Here is a 14,572-nt window from a genome sequence, read left to right as displayed (position 1 = left end):
ATCAGACAATAGTGTCAACGTTTTGTATGTTTGCATGCTGGAGAGGGCAGATCTCATTCAAATTTCATCCAAAAGCCGGAAAGATTCTGGTTGGTTTTCAAACACTATTGAGGAACTGGATAAAAGTAGCCAAGATACTAAAGAAAATTCAAATCCCATACTTAATAAGAAAATATATTTAAATACAGAAGGGTTATTTTAAAGCTCATAATTTTGGATTTGACAAAAGTGATTTTCTAGATAATTTCATTGGTAAAAAGGTTAACCAATAAAAACTAGTATGACATTTCAAGTTTGTTCAACTAGGTGGTAGTTTTAAATTTAATATTCTTTCAAAGTGTCGCATGAAAAGAAGTTGAGGATTGAGGGACATGTTTTTCCTCTTTCCGAAGAGAAATATTATTTTCCATAATTGAAAAACTTTTCGAAATGCACAGTATTAAAATTTCTAAGAGTAAAATAAGCAACATTATTCATCGGAAAAGGAAACACTGCCAGCCATTACTTTTTTATGGAATACGTAAAGAATCTGAGAAATGTCTGTGAGGTTTCTAAAGTTAAATCGTTGGTAAAAAAAATTATGCCGACCTAGACGTCAACTGAAAAGTCTTTAAATACATGAGTTAATAAAATAATAACCAAGATTTAAGATTGAAAATCCTAAATAGCATAAGATTCACTAACAATAATCAAGGCATGCAGAACAATTTGAACGATCCTATATAAAAATGATTTAGCTGGAGATAAATGAAAGTACATTGTGACCCTTTATGATGCATGAGTTTACTTAAATGACAGCAATGAAAAAGATCTATTTATTTTCGAAAAGGAAGGGAAAAACTCTACAAATCTGGTTCTGCTACGTAAAGAAAATTTATTTAGGGGCTTATGATTCTCGAAGATTCTTTTAGAATGGGAAGCTAAAAATTAGAAGAGTGGAGAAAAATGTTAAAATCAATTCAACGTACTGTCAAGACAATGGTTGACGTGCGATACGAAATTCCATTTCTTTATCCCAATGATTTTTAAAACATGAAACCTCATCAAGATAAAGCAACAAGTCATACTTCTAAAAGTACCACTGCAGTTCCTTGAAAATATAACGACTGTTACAAAGATGGTATATAAACTTATTCAACGTACTTCTCCGAAGTCTCCTGTCGTTTTACTTATCGATTGTTGTGCCTCTGGTTTCTTGAAAGAGCTCTTTAAGAGCAAATGCGCTACGATTGGTATGTAAGAGTACTTTGGTGTGTAAAAGTACACTTTGGAAATTAGTGTAAGAGGAATAGAAATCAATCAAGGTGGGAAATTAATGAAAAATCATTCTGTCATAAAAATCACGATGGAGGCTTTTAGTATTAATTAAACGGCACCCATAAGTTTCTATAAATGAGTAAACAGCATCTGTATTTTAAACAATAAACACTAAGGTTAATCCGAAGATTACCTTACATTTGAATAAAACTAACCTCTGATTCTGGCATAAGGATGGATGACCTCTAATTCTGGCATAAGGATGGTAAACGATGACCTGGTACCTTCCATAAAACTAAAAAAAATCATTAAAATCCTGGCTTAAACATATAGTGAATATTAATCAAAATAAACTGAAAAAGAATACAGTCAGGAATAAATATTCCCGACTAAAGAACAAAAGCCAGAATCTCGTATACATTAAACGTTTTAATACAAATATGTGAATATCTTTTATTCTTAAATGTTTGAAAGAAAGTAACTGAATCGTCTGCCAGCTAACGAAAGATGGAGTAATATAATTAAAAAGTAAGCATAAAATGATTATAACTCTTATTCATTTACTTATACGAGTTCTTCGATCGATAAGTTTGATGCCCCAAGCTGATAGTTGATATAATAGTACTATTCAAGGGAATTGTTATTCCGTGCGAGTTTTCTGAAGTTAACTAAAAAAAATGTTTTTTTACTAATTTAGTTTACAAAACTTAAAGGGAAAAATTAAAAAAAAAAAAGAGTAATCGTTAGAGGAATTTCATTGCTCCTTCTTTTATATCAAAGATGATGGATTACATCAGACTCCCGATTAGAAAAGGTTTCTTTCAGTATCCCGGATGGCTGTTTAAGCTTAAGTAGCACTTGATTAGCCTTCGTGTCTTAAATGAAGAAATAAATAAGTAAATAAATAAATGGAACATTCAGGGCAATAATTAGAAACTCATTGGTCCCTTCGAAATAACGAACAAAATTATCCTGTACTGAAGAACATATCTCTCTTAAAATATGCATGGCATTTTATTCAAGCTATAAGCCTGTGTTACTTGCACTGGTATTTAATTTCAAAACACGTAAATCTTATTTTAATTATATTTTCTATCTAAAAATAACATTAACATGCATTCAGTATTCTCTTACTGATGTCACATAAAATAGATGTCTTTTAAAAAATATGAGGAAAAATAGTTAATTCCAATAAAGGAAAGAAAAACAATAAAATTCCTCAAAATCCAGAGCACTTCAAAGTAAAAATTCGCTAGGAATTTATGTCGCAGTAATATATCCACTTTATTGTGCCTTTCTTGCCGCAGGGAAGTAGTTTCTGAAAGAGCTGAAGAATGCATTAGAACTCTTCTTGAATTAAAATACTACAAAATACCTTTAAAGTTGCTGCGCTGCTTCAAGGTTTTATTACTCTGCTCTATGCTCCATAGCTATGCTACAACTCAGCACAAAGATAACTCATAAATATTTTACAAGTAATAAAATTGGTGCTGTTTCGATGATTCAAATGAGTAGCATTTAAAAACAAATGTTAAGTGACGATAAAATAAGGATAATATCCTTTTGATCCATTCATTGCACAAAGAGTTAGATCAGTTGTAAGGGTATATTGCTATTTTTGAACCTGTTTTCCTTTACTTCCTTATATCCGACCTATGATTCCATATCAAAATGAGTGTTCAGAAACGCATTTTCTGTAAATGAGGTAGAAAGCAGTATTTAAATTGAAGTCTAGGTAACTTTACTAGAAGACCTTAGAATTTCTAAGAGCGTGTTCTGCCTTTTGGCCATGTCATTGGTTTAAGCCTAATCGTATTACGTTCGGTCTTATTGTTACGTGCTTGTGTTATGTATTAATTGTTATTAATTTCAAGCTTTAAGTGCTCTTATTCAGTTTTGATCTGTTATTTAGCTTGTTTAAATTTGGTTGTAAATTTGAACTGTAACTTGGTAAACCTTAAATTTAAGTTTGGTTGTTTTAAAATTTTTTTGTTTAAGCCTAATCGTATTACGTTCGGTCTTATTGTTACGTGCAAGTTTTACTTGGTTTTTGTACTTGTTTGTTTATGACCCTTAAGATTGTTTAACTTTTAACTTTATTATTTTTAAGTTTTGTTACTGCACTTTTGGTGTGCTAATTCTAATTTTATTAAGGTAGCTTAATTTTACCCCTCTTTCTATTAAAGTTTCTTGAATTCATATTTTCTGACTAATAAGGTCAATCAATTATAAAAGGAACTCATCCTGAAAATGAATACGTATACTGATTTCTTCTGAAGAAACAATTTCATCATGTGTGTAATTACATTAAAGTAAACTAATTGTCAAATAATAGTTAAATTTACAGTGCTAAATTTCTTAATTTTGAGATGGTTCAGTAATTTTTTCCCATCCAAAAATTGTCGGCTTGGAATTTGCTTTTCGGAATTCCTTATTTGGGGATTGCTGCGCACCGAACTCCTTTGCCAAGTAGTTCACCATCTGTAAAAATTACCATATTCTGCACACTTTTGGTCAGCCATCTCTAGCAGAGAAAAGTTCTGCTGGAGGATTGCTTACGGGGGTGAAGGCTTGTCCGTTAGTCTACTCGCTGTAGTAGATGGAGACCCCGAGACGCGGCTAGTTCCCCCATCCTTTCAGCGGAGGCGTATTTGACCTCGCGTAGTGGCCTTGGGGGGGGCTGCAATGCTGAACAGAGCCAGCTGTGCTAACATCTAGTAGCCGAAGAAGTTTTCCCGTAGAGATTTCATGGCATCCTTCATATGGGTTGGCGTGCTCGGCGATTTTTACTTCTCCATTCTTCGCCAGATATTCAAGATCTCGCCAATAATAATAATAATAATAATAATAATAATAATAATAATAATAATAATAATAATAATAAAAGGTTGCTGCGTATTTGGGAGACAGAGAGAGAAAGAGGAGCGCTGCGACGACATCGAGAAAGCGCTTTGAGCACGAGACCGAGGCAACACTTCAGAAGCTGCAAGCAAAATAAATGCTGAAAAATGATGATGCCGGACGGAGCTGCAAATTTTACCTGAGCTGGAGGAGTACCCCTACTAAATGAATAACTTGGAGAGGTAGAGCCTGAATGGTAGACAGAAAGCAGTGCTGATTCAACTGCTGACTCTTTCTGAAATAAAAATGACGGGTAGAGACAAAAAATACGGGAACCTGACGGGAGGAAGCTGCCGAACCAAGAAAGGGAGCCTAACGGCGTCCATGATTCCAAACCTGAGTTGTATTAGTTAATTAATTGCCTCTTTCCTTTATTTTGTAGATAATACAAGGTTCCACACAAAGCCTAGCGGGAGGAATATTGTTTCAACACAGAAGAATTTGTAAGCAAGATGTCCATCGATAACTGTTAATTGTCAAGAATCTTGTGTGGGATCCCACCCTTTGGAAAATTTAATTAAATTGAAAGATATGTTAATTTATTTTGGTTTCTTCGAAAAAATGTAATAGACCGGCCACCAACTATCCAAAATAAATCTTTATTCTTATTAAATTAAATAAACGTTAGATTGTTTCCTTGCCTTTGATATATGTTTAATTTTTAATTAAAATTTTGAACTGGACCTTCTTTTATATTTAACTGATTTATTGCACAGTTTCACAACGCAAAATAGTTATTTGAAATTACTGAATTGTTTTATTGTTTATGTTCACTCTGATAAATACACGAATTGTTCTTAAATGTAATTTATGCAGAATTGATGTCATGTTACGCTATCATAACATACTTTGAGGAATGTTGTACTGAAATTGAACATATTTACCCATTACCAATTCACCAGTTTAATATTTACACAGGATGCTGACATGTTGCACTGCACAAAATTGTTAAATGAATTATGTTATAGTGTTCTATACTTAATATACAACACCTGCTAATATTCGCCGGTGATCTTTAACATGGGCCAAACCTTTAGGTTATTTCTATGCAGCTTCGGCTGGTTTTAGTTTAGTTATTTATTTTCCCTCTTAAACAAATAAACAGCATAAGCGTATAATTTACATAAATGATTTTTTTTTTAAAATTACCAAGAGTTTTATACTATTAACATATTTTAATACAAGTTACATTTCAAAATCATTGGAATGATTCTAGGTCCAAAATATCGCTTCCAAAAGGTGAGAGAATTTACTGTTTAAATTCATAACAAGCATATTAACAAAACTTGACCTATTTTGAATTGAACATAAGTTATTCATTAAAAATTATAAAGTCATTGCTATTCGCTAAGAGGAGCTAAACAGTAATCGTGGACTGTTATCAAGATGCACGTTGGAACTTCCATCAAATTTCGTGATCAAATTTGAGATCCTGTCTCTGATTGGTATCCTACGAATACTTCACACTAATTAAGCGAGCTTCTTAATCCAGCATATAGTTCAGCCGTGGCATACGCAACCTTAGCTGGCATTCTGTCAGAATACTTAGAATCGTCCAGATGGCGTGAGGAAGTCGCATGATTGTTCCGCCGGTAAACGGAATTTACTGCCGAAGGAGGGAAATTTCTCATGTCATCGGGGGTTCCTATCATGAGTTGTCCTTTCCACCTTTGTTTCATATTCGCACAAATGAACTCAAAGATTCGCTTTGATTTGCAACCCTGGAAATGAAAACATGTTTTTTTTTCATGTCATATGAATTTTACATGAATACAGCATATATTTTTAAATATAAGGTCACTAATCACTAAAAATAATAGAACTATATTATTAAGTAAAGCTAAAAATTAAAAAAAAAAGATATACAATAATTATTAATTTTAGTACAGTTATAATAATTATTTATCATAGTAAAATATTTATAAACAATTACAACAAATATTATTTTTCAATTTATTGTAATGATCTTTTAATAATGAAAATTATCTAAGAAAATATAATAATTAAATCATTGTAATAACAATTATTATATAGTAATAATTATTTATTACTTGTAATGATAAATTTATATACCATATCTAGAAAAATTTTATTTTGAAAACACTAATAGTTTTTCCAATATATAAAGAAATAAATTAATGCACAAAATTAAACAAGCAGTTGATTTTAAATGATAATCAGCATATTATCTTAAATTAGTTACGGTGAAAATCAACAAGCAAAATGTAGGTCTTCAAAATCCTGCTACAAGATTCATGTTCATTCTTCCTTTTCTGTAAATAAATAGGTCCGAAAGGCAAAATATCAGGAGGTTGTGCTCCTACCCGCGGCTGTTTCGGTTGAACTATACGAAATTTTTTCAGTTCCGTTATAGGAAAGTCATCTCCAGATTTGAGCAGCATTTAAAAGCACGGAAGACCCTCAAGAAATGACCTCTAAATAAAATCCCGTAGACTAGAACTATCGCAACGTCGACCATTGGGGATATACATTTTTATAGTGTTGAATTTGTATCTTTCTGCCGTAACTCAGTAATTAACAGTTTCAAATTTCACTAAGTAACAGTTCATTCAGATGGTCATCATTTTAAAGTCTGTTCACTGTTCATAAATCCTTCTACATGCTAGTTAACAATCACTGCTCATTTTCAATCTTTCTCTCTTACACTATTTAACTATTTGAAAAGTCTAGTGCCCACACGAAATAACCGTTTAATTCCCTTGATCATCAAACAAAAAATTCCGATGAATCTTCAGTAAATCCCCCGCCCCTCTCCTTTAATCTTTATCCTTCAGTATAAACTTCACGAAATAGCTCATCTACCTTTCTCTTTCGTTTCTTATCATTCTTTCATAATCTCCCTTTTCGAAAATTCATTTCACTGTTTATTGATTGGCCTAGTTAACAATTAAACGGACTTTTGATGCCACCAATTCTCCATTTCCTTACATTAGCCAAAGAGTATCCCATACTGTCTTCTAGGCCTGTTCTATGTTCTAGGTCTTCTGTTTTCTAGATTTGCGGTAATTAAAATTATGCATCGAAATTTCCATTTTTCGACGAGAAAAGAGAGTCTAAAACATTTTATTAATTCTCCTCTGCAGAACATGATATTCAGCGTCTTAGACGAATCGACTCTGACGAACAGACTCAGACACTCTGTATAAAAAAAAAAAATAAAAAAAAAAAGGACATTTCCGTTCTACTGGGCTAATTGACGAAATTTAACTTGCGTGTTTTATGCCTTAAAAGCGTATATGATACTTACGATATATATTGTATTTGTATACAGCATTGTCCTGATATCGTTATTTTGACACAAAATCGAATTTCTTTTGAAATGATATACCAACTTAGAATAATTCACATGGAAAAAATTCTTAATAAATAAAAAAATTAAAAAAAAAAAAAAAAAAAAGCTGCCCTGTACATTCTTTCAAATAATTTAAGAAGTGCGCAAAACACATGTAGCGTTATTATCGCTTTACAAGAAATGTGCCAAATTTCAAAGCTCGCCAATATATAAATTCACGTATATCTTGAAATTTTTTAATAAATTACACTATTGTTTGCAGGTATGCCTATAAATATATCTATTTTAAAGTAACGGCAAAAATTTTACATGCTATATTTTTTTCTTTCGAAAATTTTATAGAAATTACTGAAAATTAAAAATTAAAAAATATAGGGGTATTTAACTTGGATTGAACATGAATTGCGAATTGTGAAAGAGTGAATGAATTATATTTAGTTAAAAAAAGATACTAATGAATATATAGCAATTTCAATGAACGTTGTGGAGCTAAGTTTTTTAGAGCTAATTTTTAGAAAATTACTCGTGCGATTTTTACAAAACTTGGTACTTTGGCTTAGCTTGAATTGTAGAATCGAAATATAAAAAAATCTTATGTATACACTACATGACTTCCTTGTACGGAATATTAAATTATGCGCAATTTTTCTTGCATTTCATTTAAGCTTATTGGATTGAATTAAATGTACTTCGTCGATAGCGCATAAACAACAATAGAATAAATACACTCTTTAAAATTCACTATATTTGTTTACCATAGCGACACTCTGGCACTACGTTCACTTAACAGCGTTATATTTCGCTCATATTATAACTATGTATATGTCTTATCATTCTCATGAAGAGGCAATCGACCATTAACTGCCTTTACCAATATATTATACTTGACTTTTAAATGCGTGAAGAATCCAGTAAGTTGTATCCAATAATATGGAAGTACTTGTGCACATGCTGTGCTAGAACTCAGAGATTACTAGCGACAGAGGCTCCTGTGCCGCTGTCCGTAGAATAAGTACTTTGAATAAACTTTGAATAAATGAGGCGCTCGTGTGGCGCCATCTATTAGTAGGAATGAAAAGCGTTTTAGTTGACTAGATCATATTATAACTCAGAATGCACAAAATTTATATCATTTGAAGAATTATCTAATCGTTGCCACATGTTCTATTCAAATACTATAATAAATCTAGAACGAAGTATAAAAGAAATTAAGCAAACAAAACAAAAAAGAAACAGTTTTTAACAGATGATTCAGTATTTCTCATTCAATTAATTCAGTTCTCACTTCGCGACAAGGCAAAAATACATAAAAACTCAAAATATCTATACTAAAAATTACAAAGTAAATCTTAAACACTTATTTCCTCGAAAAAATTCCAGAAAGCATTAAGCATGATTTAATTTGCAATAATAAATGCAGGCGTTATTTTTGTTATTGCAAAATTAGTCTCTCTAGATTGGCAAGAAATCAGCTATTCTGCCGTTTCAAATATAAACAAACATGGCCGCCATGTTATTTAAAAATTAGGCACAACCGCACTGAAACAGCTTTTAAATGGTTGATAATTCTACAACTATTGCTTGATATATTTATAAATATATTTATATACGTTTGATTGGAACCAAAATACGAGGTGCACATCTACATGTTAAAGCAGTCCAATATACAAAATTTCAACGTTATGAGGCTACCCCTTTTTGAGTTATGCGAGTTATAGTATAGGTACGTACGTACAGACAACATGAAAAATTCTCTTCAGAATTCATTTTGAAGCAGTTTTATATATATATTTTTTTTTTGGAGGAAAAGAGTCTTTTATCCTGTCCTTTCGTACAGATGTCACGCAAAAACATCGTTAAATTTCATTTGATAGCGGTCAAAATGGATATTTTAGTTGAAATATGCTGCCTGAAACTTTTCACTATTACAATACTTCTTTTTACTTCGCACAAGGAAGTAAAAAGAATCGATAAGTCATTTTTCAGATTAAATCCGATTTCATGTCAAAATTCCTACGTTAGAACAATACTAAAATCTATAAATCTAATATGTATGCCAAGTTTCGCTTTCGAGACAAGCAAAATGTACGTTAAATTTTGTCGAATATTAGTAGAACGAGTGATATGTAAATCTCATATTATTTGTACAAGCAGTACATATTAACGCAAGGCCGGAACCATGCGTTTCAAGATAGATTAGGTATCATCAGGCCTGTTACGCTCCGTCCATTTTTGAAAGAGAACACATCAGAGGGCGGTCCGAGGGTATATCATCTCTCTTTCAATATCTCGAAACACTCGATAAGCTTTTCGGCTCTCTTTACTTCTAGTTTAAGTGCTCCGATGCCGCATAGTTACTATAAATTTACAAGCAACCATGCCTTCATGGAGATTCAAATTCGGGTGTATGGATACGGCAGCCACCGTCAATCAACCACTATACCTGCAGGGTGGCACTCAGACCGTACGCTGAGTGCGGTAGACTCTCAGGAACGTGTATACGAGTCATTTTCCCTTAGAAAGTCCTCCTCGAAGCAGCAGATATCCTAAACAGATAGCCCTCGAGGTTTTGACGTAATCACATAAGATCAAAAGGGTACCTTTCCGTTTCGCCGGCGTAAATCTCGCCAAGTGGACTTTATTGGTGACAACATACAGTTTACACATACAAAATTTTAACAACTGTTAATTCTAAAAAAAAAAAAAAAAAAAAAAAAAAAAAAAAAAATTATTATTTAAATATCTTAATCTTTTTTAAAATTTTGTAGAAAAGCGAATAAATAAACACAAGGAATTTGTAAAAAGAGATTAATTTAAGAATGTACTATGATTTCGTGGTTCAACCTCCTGATTCGCCGGTTTATATCACGTGACCCCAAGTGATATCTTCTCACGTAAACTACACTACAAAAATCTAATTCTCTCAGCAATTATCTACATTAATTTCAAGTTAAATCTTATTTTGGAATACAAGTTTAAATGCAAGAATTATTTCTATTCGTACGAATAGCTTAAGCAGAAATTATGTAAAACCGCAGTGCTTTACTTCGCTAGTGCATTCTAATTAGAATTGATGAATTTAACCCTTGACCTTGCCTTTTCTGTATTTTCGGCTTCAGGAGAGGCGCATAATTGCATCCTAATGGATTTAATTACCGCGAATGTCCTTATGGCATAAAATTGAACTATCTGGCAAAACTTTTATGTAATTGTATGCCAGTATTGAAAGAAACAATGATAAGAAATAGCTGCGAATTCTTTTGAAGCGAATTCTTTCCGTTCGTACGTACGTATGTATATATGTATCTCGCATAATTGAGAAATGACTAGCCTCAGAACACTGAGATTTTGCATAGGACTGGTATAATATGCAGTTGTGCACCTCCCTTTTTGATTACGATCGGCCTCACCAAAGGTATGTAAACATATACGTACACATACCTATTGTGTTACTCGGCTCAGTGTGCTCAGTTTTTTCATTCTTATATGTTGGTAAATAGTGCATTTTTTTAATATTGATTTATATGGTTCTTATCTTCTGGTTAAGATATTTATGGCTTGAGTTAATCTGCATGCAATAGTTGTAGGATTATGAACAATTAAAAGTTGTTTAAATGGGGCTAAGCCTAATTTTTATTTACTATAGCAGCCATATTTGTTTACATTTGAAACTTAGCATAATAGTGGATTCAGTTTCTTCACCCTTAGTGTCTTTTGCGGAGTGGGACCAAAATTAAACTTTCATTTTTGTGCACCAAAAAATCTGCCATGTTGCTTGCTGGCCGAAGTAGTGGTTTTTGATTAGAAACTCTAATTTTAATTTTTTTATTGTTTTAATAGTATTTGGTGTTTTTTTTCCATATTTTTCAATGTTTAATGAAGATATTTTGAAGATTTATGCATTGTTGCGTTGCCGCGAACTGAGAACAGAATTAATTGAATGAGAAATATATCTGTAATGAAATTGGAGGGAATAGGATTAAATGAAATACAGAAAAAATTCCGTATAAATTAATATTCCGTACAAGGAAGTCATGCGGTGTACACATCAGATTTTCCTCATAAAATAACATTCGGGAATTTGAAATTTCTTCAGACCATAAGAATACATAAATATCATTTGCAAAATTAAAGAAAACTTAACATTTCTGTAGCAATCTGAAATTTAATACAATTTACTAATAGCCTTACTTATTAAATAATCTTAATTAAGAATTTGCTAGAACCGCTTTTCTATTTTTTGTATGCAAGGGGAAACAAAAAAATTGTCATAAAAAACTACTGCTCAAGCAAAATAGTTAACTAAGACTTGTTTTCGGAATAAAAATTGTTAATGACTCATTAATTATTTTGCTTTAATTCATGACTGACTCATTAATTATGGCGTTTCACTTTCATTAAGCGGAAATTTTGCTTTGTATAGGATGCTAATTTTGTTTCATTATTTTTTCCTTCGCTGCTAAGGAGAAAAATTTAGCTACGTAAGATTGCATTAAAAAACTATATAATGTTAAATTATGCAACTTATTTTTTAGCCTGACTGGTATGAGAAGTATCCTGAATATTTAGTTTGTGTTATTTTATAAAAATACTTAAGGCTTTTCTTTTAAAACCTCTTAACCTATCACTTACATATACTTTTCATCATAATTTATATTTTTATATAAATGGACATGCAACCCAACAATATTTTTCAACTAAGGAATTTCAGGAGTATTATGTTAATTCTTATTCTTTCTTCTTATTACGTAATGCTTGATTTGATGCCATCTGTTATCTATTTTCATAAGCAGAAAATTTCATATAAGTTACAGTTTTGTTAGAAATTAATATTGGACTTAAAAACCGTTTTCCACATGGAGGTAAGATTACTTTGGAAAAGATGAATGATTTTCTTGTTAACAGCGATCAGAGAGTAATATAATCTTCTCTGATGCAGATGCGAGTTAAACAATAAATTTACATTTAATTAGCACTGAAATAGTGGCTGCGCAAAGTAGTTTTTCAATTGACATCTTTCATTAGTTGGGTGAGCTCTATTAATTTCTTTTATCTATATACACAATTATCATCATGGCCCTTGATAAAATAAAAACTTTAAAGAGATATTTTTGTTTCCCGATAAAGAGTATGTGAATGGAGAACTGTTAGGGGAAGAAAATGAACGTGAGCTCTATAACTTTGCAATCACAGGCATATGAAAGAAGTACTCAAATTCTTTCAGTAACGTTGACGAATACTTCTAAGAAAATTTAAAATTAGTACAATGGTGAGTTACAATTAAAGTTGTTTGAAGATAAATAAAGAATATATCATTGATATCGTATTTTACAATAAAACACAACCTATATGTGCATAGATTCACTGAAGGTACTTATAATATATGTAAGCAAATGATTTAGAAAATGCTTCATTCAGAACATCGTATCGAATATCTATGATATTGCCAATTTAATAACAATTAAAAATACTTCATTTTCAGGACAGAGCTATTCAAATACTGGTGCAATATTTCACGGAAAAAAGTATTTTAGTGATAATCATAAAATATACTAAGTGTGAGAAAACATAATAAATGGAATGCCTTTTGAAGTTTCTTCTGAAAAATCAATAAAAGAAAAATTGATATCATTCAGACATTTTTTCATACATTTCTCTTTCTGTTGTAAAGTAAAAGATTCTAATCATTTTACAAATTCTTAGATTGTAAACGTCCATAGCTCATAATCGTTAATTTGTGCATCTGATAATTCTAGTCAATAGGTATTAAGTGTGGTGAGTTAGTGTGTATGGTGAGATTTGAAAGATTTAAATAAAACTATTCAATACCGATGCCCATCTGCTCTCAAAAATTATGACCGTAACTTCCTAGTATTGTTTCACCGGCTATGGTATTAAACCTTATACTAACATTTGGAGTACATGGTAAGATATTATGAATGAAACATAATAGCGGACAAGAAACGAAAGTTAAATGAAATCCACAGATCTACACTGATGTGAATTTTGAACGAGAAAATGAAAGTTGTGGAAACTAGTGTGGGAGGCTTCACTACCACTATCATGTGCATAGAACCTACCCGATTTCTAGGTGAAGAAATGGCGAAATATTTTCAAATAAGCTAATCATAACTTACCTATTATATTCCTACAGGAATTCATCTGGTATCGCATGCTAGAAGTTATATGCACATGAAATAATTATGGCTTGTTAATACTTGGAATTTCCACTGCACAATACCTACTGCGCATAATACAGATTGCTCACCATACAAAATAAATTACCATTTGCAAAGGTAAATTTAATAATTAATCATTTAGATCTAGTGGCTCAAAATTGTTTTATTAGTTTGGGATTTAGTAATTGAAACTATTTTAAGTAGTTTGGAATTTAATAATTAAAATCTTTTTAAGAGATAATTAAAAATTTAAATCTTTTCTAAGATATTGAACTGTTGAAAGTAGATATGGAATTAGAAGTAAAACTGTAAAAAACTGTTGAAAAACGTTTCAAAATTAAAATCTCAAGGAAGAAGAAATAGCCTTTGTTTAAGAAACAAACAATCCTGGAATAGATTAGATCTATCTTATTTTAATTGAAATGCTTCAGGAAACAAATCACTAAGTTAATAACATTTTTCGATCTGAGTTACGATAAAATCTGAAGAAATATTTCATGAATTATTGTAGATATCTGAATGTATCTACAATGTTGAAATTCAGAGATGCTTATAAATATTGTTAGAATGTACCAGACAACCAGAAACATCGGTTACTTCTGTTCTGTGATAATTGTGGTGTCCAAGTTTTGTGGAACATTTCTGAACTGTCAAAGTGTATATAAAGTATTTTTCGCAACTCTTAGTGTCTTTAGTAAACTTTAGATAATTTCTAAAAGTAAAACGCGCAAGAATCGCCTTAAACAGCTCGTGATTACAGTTATAAATGAATGCATAGAGGCATATAGCTGTCATAAAGTCTTTCTAAAATCCAGTAATCACAGAGGATAATCGGGATTTCTAGATTTAATAATATTATATAAATGACAATCGTAAGCGTCATTCAAAAAGTAATGCAGTTTAAATGTAAAAAAACAATAAA

The 14,572-nt window shown here is 31.3% G+C and overlaps 1 protein-coding gene across 4 annotated transcripts in view; it reads right to left on the bottom strand.

Moving 5' to 3' along the window:
- Positions 1-5,238: 5,238 nt before the first annotated feature.
- Positions 5,239-14,572, bottom strand: part of LOC146998234 (uncharacterized) — a 67,323-nt gene continuing 57,989 nt past the window's right edge. For all 4 annotated transcript variants that reach the window (XR_015040044.1, XR_015040045.1, XR_015040046.1 and 1 more), the window contains exon 2: positions 5,239-5,879. Coding sequence is in view for 1 of the 4 variants with exons in the window: in XM_085812387.1 (XP_085668513.1) it covers positions 5,625-5,879 (255 nt within the window). In the remaining 3 variants the exon portion in view is untranslated. The remainder of the gene's footprint in view (positions 5,880-14,572) is intronic.

The sequence above is a fragment of the Stegodyphus dumicola genome, chromosome 3, assembly GCF_044657685.1.
Source record: "Stegodyphus dumicola isolate Sdum_Otavi_A_Nest chromosome 3, ASM4465768v1".
Classification (NCBI taxonomy): domain Eukaryota; kingdom Metazoa; phylum Arthropoda; class Arachnida; order Araneae; family Eresidae; genus Stegodyphus; species Stegodyphus dumicola.
Note: the sequence above shows the minus strand (reverse complement) of the source record. Positions and strands in the feature narration are given on the sequence as shown.